Below are 23,312 nucleotides of genomic sequence, written 5' to 3'. Positions count from 1 at the left end.
CTGACAAGCCTCCTGAGCTTGTCAAAGTCAGCTTTCCTGAAGTCAAGGACTTCCATGTTGCTGACTGACTTGCCAGCTTAATGGCAGATGTTGCATAAAAAGTACTTTCTCTTGCTAATTTCAAACCTGTCACCTACTAATTTCAGCATGTTCCCCCTAGTTCTAGTATTCTGGGACTTAGTGAACAAGTTACCTGTTCATTCACTTCACCCTCTTCAAGACTGTATAGATCTCTACTATATCCCCCCTCAGACTTCTTCTCTGCACACTGAAGAGTCCAAGCCTTTTTTAGTCTCTCTTGGTATGACAACTACTCCATGCCCCTGATCAATTTGGCTGCCTTTCTCTACACTTTTTCTAGTTCTAATACATTGTTTTTAAGATGTAAGGACCAGAACTCCAAGGTGTCTTTCCTGAGTTGTAACAGCTAGTTCAGAGCCCAGCATTGTATACATAAGTTATTTTTCCCAACATGAATTATCTAGCACTTTTTAACATTGAAGTTCATCTGCCATTTTTCTGCCCACTCACTTAACCTAGTGAGCTTTCTGTAGTTTGCTGTGTGGGGGCCAGCAGCTGGGTAGCTAGGAAAAAAGCTAGCTGTTAGAGATAGCTGCCAGAAAGCAGGCAGCTCAGTAACAGCAGGGTAGGACAGACTGTCCTAGGGCTAGCTGCAAAGTAAGCTAAGCAGGGAGCAGACATCTAAGCAGCCCAAAAGCACAGAGCTACAAGCAGCTGAGCTAGACTGCCAAGAAGGGAGGAAGGCAGGCTGGCCATCAGGCCTAAATGGAAACCCCTCTGGGTGGCTGGAGGGAGGAGTACATCCGTCACTGAACTCAGCAGACTCATTGAGGATCAGGACTGCTTCATGATCATGTGCCATGTACTAGATTTGGGCGGATCTAACTTACACACAGTATACAGTTCCTTATGGACAGTTTTAGACTGCTAGAGGTGTTCAAGGTAAACAATAAGGCTTCTTGGTTTTTATTTATTTATATACATAAATCCTCATGTGTGGATTCCTGTATGTATATATGCATGTAAGATCCTTAATATAAAATGAAACAAGTGTGTTTGGAGAATACAATTCCATACCATTACAAGCAGTATTAGTAACATAATGAGATAAGTGAAAGACTAAATTAACATATATGTTACCAATTTAATAAAGAAACTATTTTCAGAACTCATTAATTTTTGTAACACAATAGGATTCAACTGGACTTTAAAAAAAACAAACAGAACCACAAAATATATAGAGATTACCTGAAACATGGGATAAGTAAGGAACGTTTCCAGCATTCTTCCTTCACATGCTGGGTTAGCTTCATATTGCTTCAAGAGTTTGTCAAAATCTCTGTTTTGCTTACAGTTTGCTAGTACTTGTAGACTGTACTGATGATTCCGAACAAATTCTTGATAAATGTTCAGCATTGGCAGCAGAATATCAAATAAATCAGCTAGAAAGAATCAAGAAAATTATTATCTAAGTATTCCTCCCTTGCCAAATTCACTGGACATTCCATGTATTCCAAAATATAAACAGTGATAGAAGCTGAAGTGAAATTACTGTCAGCTCTGATTCCATTGTATCTACAACATTTATTTCCCCTTTTGTGACAAAAAAAAGGGAAAAAAATCACTATTTTGACCCTAAAATAGCTGCAGAATAATACTGGAAAATTCGATGACACTATTTAGAGGCTCTTGTAACAGAAACTGACTGCAAAGAGTCAGTGCCAGTATTAACAGGGTGCCATTATTCCTCAAAAAGAATGATCACAAAGTAACACCCATACATTTTCCAAATTAACATAAAATTGGATGGTTTAATTCTATAAATGTCTAGTGCACAAAAAGACAATTTAATTTTAAAAGTCACCATGATGGTAAAACATACTATGGAAGTCTAATCATCTGAGCTCAAGTAGTAACAACTTACCTAAAATTAATGTAGGCCAATTTGCTATTCTTGCTTTTAATCCTTGATGAAATATTTCATGAAGAAACATTATAGTTTCGCTGAAAAACAAGCGTTAAAAAATTCATACCTTATTTCCCCATTAACAATTCACTGAAGAACACCCCTTCCTAATTATTAGAACATTTTGTACTTGTGCATTGAGCTATTCTTTTATAACACTTGCATTAAAGAAGTCAACAATTCTATTTCCAGATATTGTTTCAGTTTTTAATGACTAAAATACAACTTTTTTTTCAACTATAATTTGATGTAAAGGTTTAAAAACTCACAGTAGATCACGTAACTAAGGATTCAGTTCTTTTAATAACGGTGCTTATTAAATAAGAAATTTAACACACAGCCACTATTTTCATGGGGGGCTCACTATTTTCATGGGGGGCTCCTAGCAGAGGCTAAGAAATTGACCTTTCTCTCTCTTCTTACTCACATACTAGTTGACTTGCAATAATTTGGCCAAGAATTGCTTCACTTACTCCAAATTCCCATATTATTTAATAATAATAACATAGCAATTTCAGCATAGCAGTAAGATGCAGAAAGCCACACTCAACTTTATTCTAAGTTTTACTGTCTATACAGATGAAGCATACCTTATCACTTTTTTCTTAGGTATGTGCTTTAAAACTGTTCTTCATCTTACTGGTTAGGGACAGACATTCAAAGAGACTGAGCCCAAATTGTTTCAATCTTTCCGGATTAGTCTAACCCGGCTATGTTGAATCAGTTTGTAACTGCACAAACATCCCAGAAACGCAGGCACATGCCTGCAGAAGCCATGAAGAGGTGTGGGGTGGGGGCACTACAGTAGTCCCCCCTTCCCTTCCACAGCGCTGGGCTGAGGGGGGCTATGGCCAGGCCTTGACAGGATGCTCTGATTAGGGAGGGGTCTCCTTCCCCCTCCCCCCCCCGTTCTGGCCAGCCCAGCAGGGAATTGATAACACAATGTTCATCACCCCTAACTCAGTGTGTTCATCACCCCATTAAGAAAACAACAGAGGGACATTACCAGCTACCTGTTGATTCTGCCTTTGTCCCATCTGCCACAGCACGGACCATAGCCAGCATATGGTCTGCTAGCTAATGCTGAGAGGTGTTTGTGTAATGCAGAGGAGATGGAGCAATCCCTGTTTAGCAGGGCATGGGGAGGGGAGGGAGGGAGCATGGGGAAGCCAGGCAGATGCCTGCAGTCTCTGTGGAGTTCCAGCCAGCGAGCAGAGGGAAGGGGCCAGCTCTGCTGTGGAGCAGAAAGCCCTGCCCAACCCAGAGAGCATGATGGGATGCTGGGGGAGTCTGGTTTAACCTAAACCAGCAAGAGGTCTGGTACAGACATTGCATAAACCAGTTTGACCCAAATCAGTTAAGTCTGATACTACATTCAACCAGGTTTATCTCAAACTGGTTTCAGCCATTTTCAAATTGGTTTATGTACACTGAACATCTGTTCTGTTACAGGTTTAAATCAGTTTCTGGTCACTTAAGCTGGTTTATGTGTAATGTCTGCCCCAGCCACAAAGGCAATGACAATATAATGTTTTAGATCAATGCTGTAATAGCATGATGGGGTCTTAAGAGGAAACTGTGAAAGGGTGAAACAGGCAAAAATGGGTTAATACTACCTGTCCCCTGATTAAGTTTGAAGAAGTAAATCCTTTACCCAAAGGATTTAGGAGGTAGCACTCACTCAACTCAACTCCATTTCTGTTTCAGTTTCTGCCTACTTGTCCATATTTTATTGAACTTATTGCCAGTGGTGACTCAGGAGGCACCAGTCGCCCATGCTTATTGCCATAGTATTAGTAAACAGGATGATAACACAACTCAAATACCATGACTCTTGCAAAAAAACACTTTCTTCCCTACAGACATAAATAACCTGGAGAGTCAGGCAAGAAACACAGAGTGTTCTCAGGCATGATATGCCATCTTTAGAATCTATCACATGAAGCCATTAAGACCTATACTGCTTTGTCAAGAACACTGGAAAAAGAGGGAAGGCAGTATCTGACAACTGAATCAAATGACTGGATTGCCTTTTCCTCTTTTAGCAGATCAAAAAACAGAATGTAAAATCACAAAGCTGACTAAGAGGTATAACCTGAAACTGTATGCCAGATTTTGTTTTGCTTTACATCCCAGGAAATATAGTTCATTACAACATTAAAGGGATGGAAGCTTAATACAGCTTGTGGCAGAAAGCCATCTCTGTCTCTCCCCAAACTCTGCTATCAAGTTGATGACCTACCTGACAATTTGGTTACCATGGTCACTGCAAAGGGCAGAGAGAGGTAACCCTGAGCTGTAACCTGAGCTGGATCTGAGGGAGAGGGAAACCTGCTCCCTCTGCCTATGTGATTGGCCTCACACACCTGGGTGGGGGCTTAAGCTCCCTATTATTCTAAGCAATGTCCCTGCCAGTCTACCTGGCAACTAGTGATGCATTTCAAATTGGTTGCTTGGCAGCCAGCAGCTGCTGGCCTTCATTGGATCAGGTAAATGAGGTCATAAGGTCTATATAAGTTAAGGACTGCCCAGGAGGTGAGGCAGCAGCCATGATGAGAACTCTCAGAGAAGCTGAACCATCTGAAACTCGCGCTCTCTCTTGAAACTCATGTTCAATGATCTTGTGAGTAAGCTACTTGAGATCTAACTAGATACATAGCTTGCAGTAACACAGATGCGTAATCAAAGACTATCATGCCACTGTTTGCTCTAAGGGATTTCTCTGATATTGTTCTACTCTGTACCCTATTCCAGGCCTACTCCTTGTAACCAATAAAGTTCTCCTCTGTACCTAGCATGGGTGACTTATTGGGAGAGGGTCTAGATAATGCTTTGGGGTCCCCTTGCTTTGGCTGACTAAGGGAGACCATCATTTGTGCTTCAAACTATGGGAAGTACCCCAAGTTCTTGCAGTGAGTCAAGTATCCTCAAGGACTATAAGGCCTGTGTTTCCCAGGGGGCCCAGGGCCAAAATCAGTTCAGACTCTGGGTAGTCGCAGCATTACCCCCAGACTTGCGGGTGTGCTCCAGGAAGGGGGTTGGCCAGGTGTGAGGCGCCTCCAGGGATGCATTCAGAACCTGAAAGGTGGTCGGGCGCAGTGAGGCAGGTAACTCAGTGCAGGCCTACCACATAGCTCACTGCTTTGCTACTGTAAATTAGACTGCAATGGGGTGAAGTGGACAAAAATCAAATACCTGTTGAGAAAAATGCTACTAACATCATCGTGACTAATAGGTGGTTTCTTCGAACTTGCTGCCATTCTTAATGGCCTGAGAAAACAGTTCACAAGAACATAAAGTTGATGCACATATTCAGATTCAGCTTCGACCATGTTAAAAACTATCTGATTTCTCTTTCTCATGCTCTCTGCATGGGGAGAGCAAATATAATCTTGGACAATGGTCTTCCATTTTCTTCTGCACAACCAGCCTCGCATAAAGCTCTGGACCTAAAAGGGACCAAAACAGAAAACAAAGACTATATTGAAAAGCATTTACAGAAATATATCAACAAATAAATTAAACTGGTTTTTAATGTCATGGCAAGATCCTTGGTATGACAAATGTCTTCATTTAAATAAATAAATGTATACACATATATACACACACACTCACACACACATACATACACACACACACACATAAATAGAAGCTCTGCAAGCTCCCATGTTAACTGCCAAGGCCTAGCTTTCTTGTGAGTTGCCAAGGGTTGGCATTCTCTACTGCTTTATTACTCTACAATTGCTTTGCAAATTCATTCTGAAAAGATTTTCATTCATTAAGAAAAAAACTAGTTGATTAGTAAAATATCAGAAAATATATTGAAAAAGTATTACACACATACAATGGTATCTTTTAGCATATGCTTAAATGCTGTGTCCTTGTATATGTTCTTCCCATCAATACAACTGCTTCTTCCCCTTCTTTCAGTCCCATCGCACTTTCCCTCTCATTCTCCAACTTGTCATTCTTTTAACTTACATTATATTCTTCTTAGGAAAGGCAACCTAGGGCAGATTTTGATTCAGTTTCACTAGCATAAATCTGGACTAATTCCAATAAAATAAGATGCTTTGTTTCATATGCCTGTATAGCACCACATGTATTGTGTGTACATATAAATAGCTGGCAGCCACCTGCTGCCATAGATCTATGCTGATAGACTACTACCCAAGAAGAAGGAAGCTTTTGCTATTCTTAAAAGGTATTTCTAGGACATGGCAAGTCTCTCCTGAAGTGCAGTATGCAGCCAAGTTAAAAGTGAATTAGAATTACCATATTTACATGCACCCTTTCCCCAAATACTGGGCATCCAAAATCAGAGTACATGTTTTAAGCAAGGAGGCTAATTTCCACTCCAGAATGGAGGCATAGGGATGCTGGAATAGCAGCCAGGGGTTGGCAGTGTGCTGGACTCCCTGCTGCATGCAGAAGGAACAGAGATTACTCCTCAGTAATCACTTACTATCTCATTGTAAGTGCCACAGCTAACTTTTAACCTTATCAAATCCACTGCCAGAGTTGCTGCCAATATAACACAACTGAGAAGATGTGTACTTATTCAGTAACTGTATGGCCATACAACAGAGAAGCATCAGTCTTCGTATTCGAAGTTTCATTACAAATTCCTGTTCATTTAGCAAATTTTGGCAGTGCACCTTTGAGTGCCTGCCACTTTAAGGCAAGTCAGGTAGCTAGCAGATGCCTGATGGTGGCAGCCATTTTGAGAACCAGGTATATAAAGCCTTCAGTTTGCTGCTGCCAGCCCAGGTGGAACATTGCCTGGCTGAGCTGCAGTAGGAACATGTGGAGGTAAGAGCAAGAGCTTATGGAGATGACTAGGAGGTTCTTGGTCCTGGGCATGATCTAAAACTGCACCCTGCTGGGGATGGGTGGCCTGGTGGGGCTCCTGGTGGCATGGGAGGCCCCAGGAAATGCCAGGCCAGTTACCACCCCAGTAAAAGGTGGGTTGGGGCATCTTTACCCATAGCTCCCACAATTTGGCGGGTATGAGGGGTAGGCATGGCTACCACCACCTAAGCCCTTGGGGGTGGAAGACCCCAGGAGAGGAGTGGGGCCAGGCACAGCTCTGGCCACCTGAGCCAGCAGGGGAGGAAGATCCCAGAGGCCCCTGGTTCGGGATAGCTGTGTGGCCCCAGAGAGAGAGGAGAGTTATGAAGTCCCTGAGTGGGCACGGATGTAGGTGGCCCTACACAGAGTAGGGATGAATGGGAATAGGCCTGAAGGACTATGCGTGAGGGGGGCTGAGTAGGGCCAAACTGGGAGTAAACCTGAAGGGCAGCGCAAGGGCCAGCCCCATGAGTAGTTGAGTGTGAGGATGATGAGAAGACCCCAGGATGAGGAGTAGTGGGCATAGCAGGAAACCCATGTGTGGGGAGTAGGACAAGGTATGTTTCTGGATGCCTAAGACTGTAGTTGGGCTTGAGGCTGAATAGAGGGGGCTCAGCCAGGAAGCTGGGGTGAAACCTGACTCTGGTAAGTCCTCCACTGAGAGGCGGCTGAGTGTGGGTCAAAAACTACAGCAAGGGAGAGCACAATAACCTGCTGCTCCAAGAAGGGAGTGAGAGCCCCTGTGAGACCCAGGAGCACCAGTCGTGGTGTGAGGGAACATTATGTATGTGCATTTCATTTGCAAGGCTTGGGATGCAGTACAGGGGTGGCTGGAGCTGCATACGTAGGCCCAGGAGAACAGGGCCACCAAAGGGCAGCCTCCCGCCTAATTAAAACACCAATTATTAAACAACAAGGCGTGGCAGGTAAGAGAGGCAGGCGGTTAGCCCAGAAACAGGTGGGCGGGGAAGGCCCCCTGTTACACAAATTATGTCCAGATACACTGTTCCAGAATGCAACCTGGGCCACTTCAACAAGAAGAGGCAAGTGAAAACCTAAGCAGAAAGTAATAACACAAGAATTTCATGTTCCGGGGATGGGACATAAATAGACTGATGACTTTTTCAAGAACATAACTTCCAGAGATGCCATACCTGGCAGAACTAATCCAGCGTATGCATCTACTGAGGCATCTCAAGCAAGGCTAAGGATGTCATCCTCCATCTCTACAGGCTAGGCGTAAGGAAAAGCTTCTTCACAAGCCAAGTGCCAAGGGTAGTACAGTCACCCACCCTGGCAATCTTCACAAAGCATTTTGATGCCCATCTAGCTAGGGTCATCTGACCCCAGCAGTTTTTCCTGCCCAAGTGCAGGGGGGCTGGACCCGATGATCTGTAAGGTCCCTTCCAGGCCCTAACACTGAAGCTATAAAATTATTTTGTGTGTGGGTATGCAAAATATGTATGCAACACACACCGGCACATTTCTAGAGCATGGTTATCTTTATCCATAATCAAGAGTAGTAAAACCTGAGTATCTGCATGTTACATATTTAAATGAAAATTGGATTGGTACCCCGCTGAATGCCATATCCTGAAGCAACTGCTACCAAAAAGCTCAAGTTAATAACTGACATCAAACTGCTTTCTGGTCTTTCAAAAGTTGTATGCTGTGTGCAGAAATAAGACATGCACTGGGCTCTCCAAGCAGAGTATATCGCAGTCTACCTTTTTAATTTTTTTTATATCTGGATCTTCGTCTTCCTGGTTGCTTTGATATGGCCGCATTCGTTCCTTGGTTTTATTGAGAGCTACAATCTGAAAAAGGAACATATTCTGTTTATGTGCATGTCAAGATTTTGAAATGCATTCCATAATAGTATCTAAAGTAGGGCCTTTTTTTCTCTTCAGAGCCCCTTCTAAAAACTTTTTATGATTTCACAACATAAGCTTCCTTCTGGTCAAGGAGACCTGGACATACCCTTCTCTTAAAAATATTGCTCCTGATTCAGCCAGTATTAAGATGTGTTTATTTTCTACAACTTGCTAGCTCAGGATCATTTTGAAATTACAGTAACTACCCCCTTATATAATCGATCACAGTAACTAGTCCATTATATAATCAAATAGTGTCCTCTGTGCAAAGTGCAGTTCTGGAATAACATATGATATCAAACCAAAAAGAATGTTTTGAGGACCCAACAATGTTTTGTTAAGAGAAACATCAAGGAATATGAGTAACAGAATCCAAAACATAAGATGACAAGTCTTTAAAAATTTTCTGCTGGTACAGCAGTCTAATAAACTATATAAGGGCTGTCCAACTTGCCGCTCAAAGGGTGTTAATATCTGTCATCTGAGGGCTCCCACCCAACCACCAGTCCCCTCACTGCTCTGGCTGCTGCTGCCGCTACCAGTGTCTCCAGACTCCCCCTGTTCTCTGCAACTTCTGCCTTCTGGTTCTGCCTCTGGAGGGACCGGGGCCTTTAGGACCTAAGGAGCTAGGTACTTTAAAAAAGAAAACTTTGAACCTAGTGCTTTCAAGATGGCTACTGGCTCTTTACCTTACTGCTATATTTCCATAAAAAATGCAGCAATACAACATGCAGTAATAGTAATACAGAAATCAAACTCTACTACATCAATGACATATCAATTTGCAATTACATGCTAATTTTAGCAAATACCTCAGATTTAAGCCTTTCAATTTCCGTGTCTTGATCTTCAAGTTGATGTCGAAGCTGATTGGCTGCAATCTTTTCAGTTTCTACAATCTGAACTAGATGAATATACTTCTGCATTAACACTTCTCTCTCAATCAGAATGTCTGAGTAACTAGAAATGAAAATAATGAAATTAGTAAAATAGCCCAATATTAATTTCCAAAGTTTCTTGCTGGAAGATGCTGACAGAGAAAAACTCACTTTTATGGTAAGTAACACTCCTTTTTAAAAATCATGCTTATTTTATATATATAAAATAAACATTTTAGTACAGTCAGAAAACTTTGAAACTTATAAATGTTACAGGCTTTTAAAATATCTTTTACTTTTACAAGATAGGTCTGTCTCATCATTACTACAAGTTCTGGTAGTCAAATCATATGGGAAAACAATAACAAGGTATTTTATTTAAAAATATTGTATTCAGACTAAGCCCAAGAACTTTATTAATTTATTTTTTCCATCTAATGCTTTGCTTTTCCTTTGTATTTCCTACTACCATATTGTTTTGCATACAGCATATCCACAAATAAAGCACATGCCTTGTTTTTGGAAGGCAGAATGTAGGGGGGAAAAGATTTTTCCACAGTCCTGGTCAACTGTGTGATATTGAGTGACCCACAAGTGTGGCATTGCAGGAGAAACTGATGAGACAATAGGAACTGCCTGGTGTAGCAGACTGTTTCCTGGGGATGCCACACTTCCTGGACACTCTGTGTTCCCAGAACAACTCACACCAAGTTTCCAGGATGACTCATTCCATGTCACACAACATTATACCCAGACTCTTGTAAGGATATTAGCAAGACTGTTACTTCTTAACTGTCAGCAGTTTTTTATATATGTTCCTGTAACTAAAATACTGTTGCCATACCATAAGCCTCATCAATATAGTACCAGCAGTTCACTTGCTTTTTCAGGCATAAACTACAGTGTTCAGCCAACAGCAACAGCTGTGAGGGGGTTAACACAAGACTCTCCCCCTCCAGCTTGTCAAGCCATACTAGTGGCAGCCATCTTGGCAGCTGCATGACATGCACAGTGAATCCAGGTGTGCTTCTTTTCTAGGAAAGAAAACTGCTTCCCTTTAACATACATCCCAATTTGAGAAGGCTGATTTGAGGAGAAAGGTGCATGTTATATGCAACAAAATACAGTACTCAGTGTGGCAAAGTGGGGTCCCTGATTAGCCACAGTGCTGGTTTCCCCACCTGCCTTTGGGCATGCCACCCACCTGCCATGCCTTGGCAGATGGCATCCAGATGACCCAAAGCTCCTGGCCTACAGCCAGGCCAAGCTTAGCCCTCGTTGTCAAACCAGACACATACACATTCATACCACCCTTCTCTCACTAGGGCCTCACACACTCCACCCTCTCTCACCCTGAGGTCTCTCACAGGGTCTCTTTCGCACGTCGACAACTTGTACCGCCTTGCTCCCTCTTGGAACGGGCCCCTGAGGCCATAGGCTTTAGCTAGCTCATACCTTGAGTGGCAGATGTACAGTCTTCTGGGCCTCTCCCATGACCCTCACCAGGGTAGTGGCCAGCCAATTACCTGACCGAGTCTAAGCTTGCCCTGGCTTCTTCTGGGGCTGGGGCTCCACACCATCCCCTCACTGAAGCTGCCCCCTCAGTGGGGCTCTGCATCTCACACTACCCCGCTCACTGGGGCTCCAGACCCACCCCCTCACTGGAGCCGTCCTCTCACTGGGGGTCCTCGTTTCTGCCCCCTCACTGGGGTTCCATACCACCCCCTCACTGGAGCTATTGGGCTTCTCTCCCCTGTGGGGCTCAGGTGGCCATAGCCATGCCTGGCCCCTACTACCTCTCCTCGGGGTCTTGCACCCCACAGGGCTCAGGTGGCAACAGCTGTGCCTGGCCCCCACTCATTCTTAACCCACACGACTAGTGCTCCAGGGTCTCACAGGGACTCTCACTCCCCCTCTGGAGCAGCGGGTCACTGTGCTCTACTATAGCTCTTACTTTCGACCCACACTCAGCCTCCCAGTGGTGGAGGGCTTACCGGGGTCAGGACACACCCCTCTCTCGGACTGAGCCCCCTTACTAGGCCTCTGGTCCAAACTGCAGCCTCGGGCATCTCTTGGCCTCCCTTCACTGGGGCTCCACACTGCCCGCTTACTGGGGCCACAGGGCTTCCTTCCCCGGTGGGCTCAGGTGGCCATATCCATGCCTGGCCCCAACTACCTTTCCTCAGGGTCCTACACCCCACAGGGCTCAGGTGGTCACAGCTGTGCCTGGCCTCAACTACCTCCAATGTCACATGACCCACCCAAAGGTGAGGGCTGGGGTTAAGGCACCCCAACCCACCTTTCACCAGGGTGGTAACTGGCCTGGCATTTCCTGGGGGCTCCCACACCACTGAGAGCCCCACCAGGCCACCCACTCCCAGCAGGGTACAGTTTTAGGTCATGCCCAGGACCAGGAGCCTCCAACCATCCCCTACAGCTTCTGCCCTTACCTCCAGGATGTTGTATACTGCCTGGCCTGCCAACAGTGAACTGCTATATTTATATAGGTGGCCAGAGGTCTAAAATGGTCGCTGCAATCAAGCACCTGCTAACTGCTTGGCTCTGCTCTTAAAGTGGCAGGCACCAACAGCGCCCTGTCACACTTGGCATTCACTCTATCTGCACCTATTAATCTGGCGATATGCCCTAAGTAAGACTTTTTTATTCATATTTAATAAATACAATGAAATATTTAGTTTTGGGTTTGTTTGTTTGTTTTTTATATATTTCAGGGGTTTTTAAGCCAATTTAATATACCAATAGACTTTTTTTTCAATTAGTCTCAGAAATTATACCACGGTTGCTTTTTCTCTCTCTCCTTTCCTGGTGTCTTATTTCCTGCATTCTGACAAAACACTGTATCTCTAAGCCATATCATATACCATTACCAAACTCATTATTAGGGAAAGGAGAAACTTCATGAACTTTCATGGTATCACATTTTAAAGTCAGTTCTTCCTACCTAAAATCTTGGCTTCACTATTTTTTTCCATTCAATTGATTCTCACTTAAATAGATACTGTTTTGTACAAAAAAGAACATAAAACTACAAAGTACCATTTACTCTGGCCCCAATTCAGCTAAGTACATAAGCATGTGCCTAACTTTTAGTCTATGGCTTACTGAAGTCAAGCAGAGTATTGACATGCTTGAAACCATTTTATTAAATATGAGCCAAACTGCATGGCACCTTCTTGAAATAAGCTCTAAACCTTCTGTGTGTGCTCTTTTAAATGATCTGTGGTTTAATTTTTACCCATAATATTATGGCAAAATGTTGACTACTGACTTTCTTTTAAATTTTTGGCAAGAAAGGACTTAGAATAAAAAGGATCGCACTAAGTTAGCCTTACTGAATATTTTTTAATTTTACATATCCTCCCTTATTTTGTAGAAATTATTTATAATTAACATTTTCATTAGTTTATTTGGGGACTTTATCTAAAAGTATTTAAAAATTTTAAAAGCAAATATCCATATTCTCTGACACTTCAACTTTGTACATGAACTATCAATTCGATAAGAATTAGTTTAGCTGTGTACAGGAAGTGGCCAAGATTTAGTATAGCTATCACATTCAGTTGTTGATCTGATACACAAGTTCAGATTTCATATAATGGGAAGGAGATCCCAAAGCCATAATAAAATATTTTTTCTCCAGACGTATTATGAAAAAGATAGAAGTGTGGAATGTCCCACTATGCTACTAAAGTGTTTTTTGTTTTTTTTATTATGGTAAATTAGTTCAGTTAGTAAACAGTCCAGGTAAGTACCAAGGGCCCCACTAAGAATCAGAATGGGCAAGTAGGAAGGGTACCCACTGGGGGGCTTAGATCCCTCTATACTAATGCTAGGGCATGGGGAACAAGCAGGAGGAACTTGCACTCCTGCTTGCAAACAAAGAATTCAACCTGGTTGGACTAACAGAAACTTGGTGGGATCCTACCCATGACTGGGCAGTGGACATCAAGGGCTATAGGCTGTACAGTCAGGACAGAGTGGGGAGAAGGGGGGGGCATTGCTCTCTATGTTAAGGAGCAATGTATATCTTCTGTAGTTAAACTGGGACAAGAGGAAGGGCATATTGACGCACTAGGGGTCAGGTTACAAGGGGGTCGGGGTGAAAAGGACCTGGTAGTGGGAGACCCCACACCAGGGGGACAAGATAGATCTAGAATTCTCAAGACAACTCTCAGAGGCAGCGCGCTCAAAGGACCTGGTCATCATGGGTGACTTTAACTTCCCAGACATCTGCTGGGAGAAACAGGCAGCCAGGTCTGCCCGTTCATGAAAGTTTCTAACCTCCTTACAGGACCTTCACCTATCACAGGAGGTACACATTCCCACTAGGGGAAATGCCTTACTAGACTTGGTACTGGCCACAGGGGACGACTTAGTGGGGGGGATCTGCAGGTGCAAGGTAACCTAGGGGATAGTGACCACCTATTGATAGGTTTCACTATCTGGAGAAAGGTGGGGAAAATAACTAGCAGGGCAGAAGTGTTAGACTTCAGAAAGGCCAACTTCAACAAGCTCAGGAGATTAGTTAGGGAGGGACTAACTGGTAAAAGCCTTGGGGACATGGGAGCCCAGGAAGGGTGGGCGTTTCTTAAGGGACTAATCCTGCAGGCACAGAAAAGGACCATCCCAGTACACATAAAAGGGGGTAAAAAAACAAAGAAACCCTCTTGGTAGAGCAGGGAAATCCAGGAGAGTCTGGAGGGAAAGAAGGAGTCCCACAGGCTGTGGAAGCAGGGGGCTGCCACCAAGGAGGAGTATACCTGCTTGGCTTGAGTTTGCAGGGAAACAATGAGGTGAGCCAAAGCTGAAATGGAGCTTAGGCTGGCAGCAAAAGTCAAGGATAAAAAAAGGCATTCTTTAACTACATAGGAAGCAAAAAGAAGGTGCAGGGTAATTTAGGGCCCCTTCAGGACAAACTAGGACAACTGGTAACAGATAGGATGGCCAGAGCAGAGCTTCTAAATGATTTCTTTGCATCCGTATTCTTGGACACAAATTCAAATATGCATCCCACTGGGACCTTAGGTAAGCCCAGTATAGACACCAACCCACCAACTGTTTGTGCTGACATAGTAAAGGAGCACCTGGAGGGGTTGAGTGTATTTAAGTCAACAGGTCCTGATTATCTTCATCCTAGGGTACTTAAGGAATTAGCTGGTGTCATAGCAGCGCTGCTGGCACAACTGTTTGAGCACTCATGGTGCTCAGGACAGGTCCCAGAGGATTGGAAAAGGGCCAATGTGGTCCCTATTTTCAAGAAGGGGAGGAAGGAGGAACCAGGTAACTATAAGCCAGTTAGTCTCACCTCTGTCCTTGGCAAGACCTTTGAGAAAACTGTTAAGGATCACATTTGTAGGGGACCAGCAGGTAAAATGATGCTAAGAGGCAATCAGCATGGGTTCATAGCAGGCAGATCCTGCCTGACTAACCTGGTCTCATTTTATGACCGGGGTCACAAAATGCTTGGATGAAGAAACAGAGGTAGATGTGATTTACTTAGATTTCAAGAAGGCCTTCGACACAGTGTCACATCCAATTCTTACAAATAAACTAAACAGTTGCAATGTAGATTATTACAGAGTCCGGTGGGTAGAAAATTGGCTTACGGGACACATCCAGAAAGTGGTGGTTGACGGGTCAGTTTCTACCTGGAGTAACGTGGGCAGCAGAGTCCCCCTAGGCTTTGTCCTGGGACCGGTACTATTCAATATCTTCATTAATGACATGGATGAGAGAGTAGAAAGCACCCTGTCCAAGTTTGCTGATGACATCAAACTATGGGGAGAGGTATACAAACCAGATGGCAGGGAGCGAATCCAGGTTGATTTGGACAGGCTGGGGAAATGGGCCGAACAGAATAGGATGAAGTTTAACAAGGAAAAGTGTCACGTGTTGCACCTGGGGAGGAAGAATCATCAACACTCTTACAGCCTGGGAGGGACCATTTTAAGTAGCACAACTACAGAAGGGGATCTCGGAGTCGTAGTCGACTCCAAAACGAGCATGAGTCACCAGTGTGATGAGGTAATAAGTAAAGCTAACCGCACCCTTTCTTGCATAAGTAGGGTCTAGGGAGGCGATTCTTCCCCTCTATGTGGCATTGGTCAGGCCACAGCTGGAGTACTGTGTCTAGTTTTTGGCACCGCACTTCAGAAGGGCTGTGTATGGCCTGGAGAGGATTCAGAGGAGGGCCACTCATCTGGTTAAAGGCCCACAGAAAAAACCCTATGTGGACTGAACCTCTTCAGCCTCCACAAGAGGAGGCTGAGAGGTGATCTCATAGCTGCCTACAAACTCAATGGGGGGAACAGCAAGAAACAGGGGATACAATGTTTACCTGGGCGCCTGTCAGGGTAACTAGAAACAATGGCCACAAACTGGAAGAGAGCAAATTTCATAGAATCATAGAAGTAGAGTCAGAAGGGACCTTGTAGATCTTCAAGTGAGACCCCCTGCGCGGGCAGGAGAAAAACTGGGCTCAAATGACTCCAGCCAGGTAGGCATCGAGCCTCTTCTTAAAGACCCTCAGGCCAACACCACTTCCCTTGGAAGCTGGTTCCAGATCCTAGCTGCCCTAACTGTAAAGTAGTTCTTACAAATGTCTAATCTAAACCTACTCTCCAACAATTTATGTCCGTTATTCCTTGTTATATCAGGGGGCGCTAGGGGAAACAAGGTCTAACAAGGTCTAAGTCAGACATCAGGAAAAAATTCTTTACAATGAGGGTCACTAAAATATGGAATAGGCTTCCAAGGGAGGTGGTGCTGTCCCCTTCCCTGGAGGTGTTTAAAAGGAGACTGGACAAACACCTGGCTGGGGTCAGCTTACCCCAGCACTCTTTCCTGCCCAGGGCAGGGAGGTTGGACTCCATGATCTAATAGGTCCCCTCCAACCCTAACAACTGTGAAACTATGTGAATCCATGCTGACTGTACCTAAGTACCACAACCTCCACCAAGTGCATAAAAATGGATTCCTTGAGGACCTGCTCCATGATTTTTCAAGGGACTGAGGTGAGGCTGACCCATCTGTAGTTCCCCAGATGCTCCTTCTTTCTGGAAGATGGGTACTATATTTGCCTTTTTCCAACAGTCCTGAACCTCTCTCAATCACTATGAGTTTTCAAAGATAATGGCCAGTGGCTCTACAGTCACATCGGCTACTTTCCTCAGCATCCTCAGGTGCATTGCGTCCAACCTCATGGACTTTATACATCCAGCTTTCTAAACAGTCTCTAACCTGTTCTGTTAGCACTGCTGGCTGGTCACTACACTGCCAAACTCAAAAGTTCACACATCAATGATCTCATGAATCAACTCAAAATAATCACGGGAAATTTACGATGTCTTTTCATCTGTCTTAATTTTTTAATCCTTCCTGGCACATTGTATATGTGATCCCTAGAAAGTTACCAACTGTTACAAGTTTAGTGAGGTGATTTTACCCATCTTCTGAAGGAGCAACACATGAAATCAGATTACTAGGATTATTCTGACTATATATGGATTCTGGCTTCTGCCCAAACCTCAACGTTTTCCTTAATTCTGTGCCCTCCCAACCCTGCATAACCACAAAGTCTCAAGCCTAGAAATTAATGATGCAATCATAGTTTTATAGTTGTTAGGGACTGGGGACCTTGCAGAACATTGGGTCTAGACCCCACGCACATGGCCAGGATAGACTGCTGGGATCAAACGATCCCAGCAAGATGGGTGTCAAGGTGTTTTTTGAAGATCGCCAGGAAACAGGAGGATGATGTGCTTTGCCTTGCTTGAGATACCTTGGTAGATGCCAACTAGGGCATTGCATTGGTGGCTCATGTTCATTTTGTTGTCAGTCATGACACCCAGGTCTCGTCAGCTGTGGTGCTGGCAAGCAGAGCACTACTGAGCCTGTAAGTGTGTTGTGTGTTATTTCTCCCAAGAAGGAACACTTTACATTTCTCTTTATTAAATTACATGAGGCTGAGGTTTGCCCACTTCATGAGCCCGTCCAGGTTGACCTGTATTGCCAGGCTGTCTTCAAGTGTAATAACACTCCCCTGTAGCTTGGTGTAATCCCTGAAGACCTCCACCAATCCTGTACTTGCCCCAAACCCCACATCTTTCCTCTGCTCTTTCTTGAATCTCTACATTCCCTGTAAGAGTCTTCTTTCCTGTTCCCTAGGCTTGGGCTATGTAAGCTAAAGAAGGATCTTCATTTATGCTTCACAGGTCTTCACAGGGAGAAGGCCAGCTCCAGAAAGACTTTTCTGTGAGAATGACGCTAGCTTTTCCCTCTCCTCTCCCATCCCTTACCCCCAAGCCCCTTCTGGCTCCAGCAAGGAAGTAGAAGAGAGCTGTCTGATTCCTAATTGGTAACTCTCACCAAGAAGCAGGGAAGTGGAGAAAAGAAGTTAGTCAAAGGTGAAAGAGGGTTATTTGGTAGGGCTGAGATTTGATGGAACTTCTTACATTGCCACAAGGCTGGCTTGACTCATGATGAGATACCAAGAGTTGGCAACACAACATCTGTAATAGGCTGGCTGGTTAATGGGCTATGTGTTCACTTCCAATACACCTCTAGCTTGTGGAGGCTCCCTAACAGGGAAAGGAAATATATATGGTTAGATCATACAGAAGACCTGGCTCAGGTAGCAGGTGGAGGCCACATAACAGCAGGAGCAACAGACAGGAGGCAAGCTGGAGGTAAAGAGAAGGTTGGGCAGTTTAAGAGCTGGGACTTATAAACTAAGAGCTGAGCTGGAATGCAGACAGTAACTGGCAAGGGAAGGGGTGGCAGATTCTGCTAACAGACCTTCAGGAGCAGCTTGGAAACAAAGGGACACGCCTTAGTGACGTTACAGCCTCTGAACACTGGCCAGGAACAAGTACAAACCATGAGATTCTTCTGGAGAAGGGTTGCCTTTAGTGCATAGTCTGGCCCTCAATTGGAGGAACTAAGCTTTCATATTCCATTACTGAAATACCCTTGTTGACTGTGTTGGGACTTGCTGAGTTTTATCATTATCTTTTATTCTTATGTTTAGCAACTGCACCTACAGTAATTGCAACACTTATTTCCAACAGCTTTAATACAGCATTTGTTGTTATTTACTGGGTTCATAATGTCTGTTGAAACCCACCAAAGCTAGGACCTAGACTCAGAGTGCCTGCTGTGCTTACCATCAAGCATCTGAGACCCCCAGCATGCCTCAAGAAACTTAGAGAATGGTGTGCCACAGCAGTCAGCTGCACCAGCACCCTGCTGTGGAGGTTGGTTTCAACACAGTTATCAATTTATCACACAGTATATAGTCCAAATCTTTCATTTAAATAAAGACAGTGCTACCTTGTGACTTGACAATTCAATATTTTGAAAGTGAAAAAAATATATAAACCAGCTGCAACCATCCTGTCTAGTTTTACCCTTTTAACTTGAACAGCAATACAAGAAAAGTGAAATGGTGTTAAATTTATATTTTCCTGGAAAACATCATTATATTTTGTTAAGAGAAATGATTCTCTTAAAATGTGACAGAAAAAGACACAGGCTGAACCAAATAAAATTACTGAAACCCTGAAAAGTTTTCCTGAAAGTGAAGTGGTTCAATAACAATCTGGCAAAACAAATGAGATTTGGGCAGAAGCACAGGATAGGCAGATGACAGAAGTGTCTTAATGGATTCCCTGTAAAATTCACAGAAGTTGCAAAGGTTTGGCCCAGATCCTGCTGTCTTGAGCACAGCGCATCAGTATATAAAGGAGACAAACAGCCATCATAAAAGGTGCATGGGGTCATCAGGTAGGCAACACAGGACTAGGGTGCAGGGAGGAAAACAGAACTAAGAGGCCAGAAAACGAAGCCTTTGCCCCAATATGATTCTAAAACAGTGTCTGTCCTCCAGCAAATTATTCTTGCTGAGGAGAGCTAGCACATCTCCACACCTACCAGTCTTACTCTGCTTTCAGGAATCTGTTGAATTTACTTAAATGCAAGACGATCCTGAATATAAGATAACCCTCCCGATAATTAGATTCTATACATAACAAATGTATACATTTGTTAAAATTTTCCAGGTACAGATTCCAATTATCAGAGTGCTGTCTTGAATTCATTCCCCTCCTAGTGTTAACGCAGGGAAAATAGTGACTGGGGGCATCAGGTGGCTCCCTTGCTCTCTGTCCCCCCAATTTCTTTCCCCTGCAGCCTTCCTGCCCCACCTTACTGACAAACCCTGCTCACAGGACCCTCCCTGACCACAATGTGGAAGTGAGTTACATGTAACAGTAAGGGGAGGGAGGTGGGGAAAAGCGGATACCGAGGATAGCAGAAACTGCAGAGGGGAACAAGAGACTGTTGTAGGTCTGATTCTGGCCCCAACCATGGCCACTGCAAATTTCAGCATAGTTCCTCCATAAACATAGTACAAACTGTACAAGATATTAGTTCAGAGCCAAAAGGTTCCAGTTTACCACATAATTCATTGGACTGGGCCCCAGCAGTCAACAGCATTTCAAACCATGGTGACCACACAACCAAGCACTTGTACCCCAGATACCCCTCATAATGGATCCACAAGCTAATTACCCCCACCCCCAAATCACAACTGGAACGGTGTTCTTGTCACTAGTCCTGGGGCCCTCCAAAAATTTATATGCAGATAAGGCACAAGGCTGCCTGGTCCCTCTCTACCCCATAGAGGGTATGGCCACATTAATCATATGTAACAGTCTGAGGGAGGGGGTGACAGCTCTCAGCTACCCAGAAGTTTGGTGATGTTTGCCAAAACAGTCATAAATCTTGGTAGAGGCAATATCCTTTATTAGACCAATTAGATAGTTGCAAAAAAAATCTTTCTTTGTAAGCTTTCAGGCTCACGTGTCCTTCCTCAGGCAAAGGAAATGCAAAGATTGTAAAATTTCTTTATACTGCACAGGAGAATATGTGCTGCTGCTCATTGTCCCCAAGGAATGCATGCTCCTGCTCATGGGAACAGACCTAGGTAGGCCAAAGTGCAACTGGAGTTGCAGCTAGCAAGGGACAGGAAAGGTAACAAAAAGGGATTCATTTTATAAGTATGTCAGCAACAAAAGGGAGATCAGGGAAAATGTGGGTTCTTTACTAAATGGGGAAGGCAAACTCATGACAGATTATGCAAAAAAGGCTGAAGTACTCAAAGCCTTTTTCACCTCAGTCTCCACAGGCAAGGTCATCTCCCAGACTACAGCACCTGGCAGCACAGTTTGGGGAGGATGTGACCAGCCAACAGTGCTAACAGAACAGGTTAGAGACTATTTAGAAAGCTGGATGTATATAGTCCATGAGGTTGGACGCGATGCACCTGAGGATGCTGAGGGAAGTAGCCGATGTGACCGTAGAGCCACTGGCCATTATCTTTGAAAACTCATGGTGATTGAGAGAGGTTCAGGACTGTTGGAAAAAGGCAAATATAGTACCCATCTTCCAGAAAGAAGGAGCATCTGGGGAACTACAGATGGGTCAGCCTCACCTCAGTCCCTTGAAAAATCATGGAGCAGGTCCTCAAGGAATCCATTTTTATGCACTTGGTGGAGGTTGTGGTACTTAGGTACAGTCAGCATGGATTCACATAGGGTAAGGTATGCCTGACCAACCTGATTGCCTTCTATGACAAGATAACTGGCTCTGTGGATGCAGAAAGAGTAGTGGATGTGATATACTCTGACTTTAGCAAGGGTTTTGATACAGTCTCATAACATTCTCACAAGCAAGCTATGGAAATACAGGTTGGATGAATGGTCTGTAAAGTGGATAGAAAACTGACTGGATCATCAGGCTCAAAGGGTAGTAGTCCATGGCTCAACTGCTAGTTGGCAGCCGGTATCAAGTGGAGTGCCCCAGGGGTTGGTCCTAGGGCTGTTTTTGTTCAGTATCTTCATCCACAACCTGGAAGATGAGATGCAGTGCACCCTCAGCAAGTTTGCAGGTGACACCAAGCTGGGGAGAGTACTAGATACACTGAAGGGCAGGGTTAGGATTCAGAGAGACCTCGACAAATTGGAGGATTGGACTAAAAGAAATCTCATGAGGTTCAATAAGGACAACTGAAAAGTCCTGCACTTAGGACAGGACAATCCAATGTGCTGGTACAGGCTGGGGGCCAACCAACTAAGCAGCAGCTCCACAAAAAGAGACCTGGAAGTTACAGTAGACAATAAGCTGAATATGAGCCAACAGTGTGTCCTTGTTCCCAAAAAGCCTAATGGCATACTAGGCTGCATTAGAAGGAGCAGTGCCAGCAGATCAAGGGAAGTGATTATTTCCCTCTATTTGGCACTGGTGAGACTATATTAGGAGTACTGTGTCCAGTTTTGGATCCCCCCACTACAGGAAGGATATAGACAAATTGGAGAGTCCAGTGGAGGGCAGTTACAACGGTTAGGGAGCTGGGGCACATGACTTCTGAGGACAGGCTGAGGGAACTGGACTTATTTAGTCTAGAGAAGAGAAACGTAGAGGGGATTTAATAACAGTCTTCAACTACCTAAAGTGGAGTCCAAAAGGAGATGCAGCTAGACTCCTCTCAAATGACAGAACAAGGAGCAATGGTCTCAAGGTGCAAGCAAGGGAAGTTCCCCCAAGATATTAGGAAGAACTTTCTCACTAGGAAAGTAGTAAAAGAGTTAAACAGGCTACCCAGAGAGGCTGTGAATCTCCATCCTTGGAGGTTTTCAAATCCTGGCTAGACAAAGCCTTGGCTGGGATGATATAGTTGGGGATAGTTTTGCCTTGAGCAGAGGGGTAGACCAGATGACCTCCTGAGGTCCCTTCCAACCCTAATTTTCTATGATTCTGTACCTAGGTAGTAGCTGTAGGGAAGGTCGGAACCATGAAACAGGATGCCAGGGATGCTCTGTGTTTTAAGAATAGCTTTGGTCAGGGATCTGTGGGGTTGAGACCCAGGAATCCTGAGTCTACAGCAGTGGGCCTGGGCTGAGGAGGCTAAGCGAGATCAAAAGGGCGAAAGCCAGGAAGGCTGAAGCCCAGGCAACGGTTTTTGGTCTGAGGAGCCCAATGTCAGTTTGGGACCTGGAGGTCTCTGCCAAGTAGCAATTTACAGTAATCTGTGAGGCATGGGTGTGGCTATGTGGATGTCTGGATGCCATGATTATAGCCACTAAGGCACAACTAGGGCCATCTTAAAGGGGAAGTATGCCCCACGGAATTTGGGCAGACCAGCCCCGAGGATTGATATAGGGTGGGGAGTAACCCCTAGGACTAGACAAAGAAGAGAAGACACCACAAAAGAGGCTATCCAGCCTCTCAAGGCAGCCTCCCCTCAAATATATATTAAGAGCAAGTCATAGCAGGCAAGACATAGTTTCATAGTTGGTAGGGTCAGAAGGGACCTGAGCAGATCATCAAGTCTGACCCCCTGCCGTGGCAGGAAAGAGTACTGGGGTCAAACGACCCCAAGAAAGTGATTGTCTAGCCTCTTCTTAAAGACCCCCAGGGTAGGAGCCAGCACCACTTCGCTTGGAAGTTGATTCCCAATCCTAGCCACTGGGACAGTGAAGTAGCACCTCCTGATGTCTAATTTGAATTTATCCTCTGCCAGCTTGTGACCGTTATTTCTAGTCACTCCTGGTAGTGCTCGGGGGAGCAGGGACTCCCCCAGTGCCTGCTGGTCCCCTCTGACTAGTTTGTAACAGGCCACTAGATCCCCCCTCAGCCTTCTCT

General features: G+C 44.5%; 1 protein-coding gene across 2 annotated transcripts in view; it reads right to left on the bottom strand.

Moving 5' to 3' along the window:
• The window catches only part of RASGRF2 (Ras protein specific guanine nucleotide releasing factor 2), a 237,864-nt gene that overhangs the window by 155,367 nt on the left and 59,185 nt on the right, over positions 1–23,312 (bottom strand). For both annotated transcript variants that reach the window (XM_019532310.1, XM_019532311.1), the window contains exons 3-7: positions 9,525–9,672; positions 8,566–8,655; positions 5,183–5,436; positions 1,946–2,025; positions 1,270–1,463 (exon numbers count right to left, since the gene is read on the bottom strand). In XM_019532310.1, coding sequence (XP_019387855.1) covers positions 1,270–1,463; positions 1,946–2,025; positions 5,183–5,436; positions 8,566–8,655; positions 9,525–9,672 — 766 coding nt within the window. The remainder of the gene's footprint in view (positions 1–1,269; positions 1,464–1,945; positions 2,026–5,182; positions 5,437–8,565; positions 8,656–9,524; positions 9,673–23,312) is intronic.

The sequence above is a fragment of the Crocodylus porosus genome, unplaced genomic scaffold (genome assembly GCF_001723895.1).
Source record: "Crocodylus porosus isolate Cpor-Errol unplaced genomic scaffold, CroPor_comp1, whole genome shotgun sequence".
NCBI classification, from domain to species: Eukaryota; Metazoa; Chordata; order Crocodylia; family Crocodylidae; genus Crocodylus; species Crocodylus porosus.
This window is presented reverse-complemented; position numbering and strand designations above follow the sequence as displayed.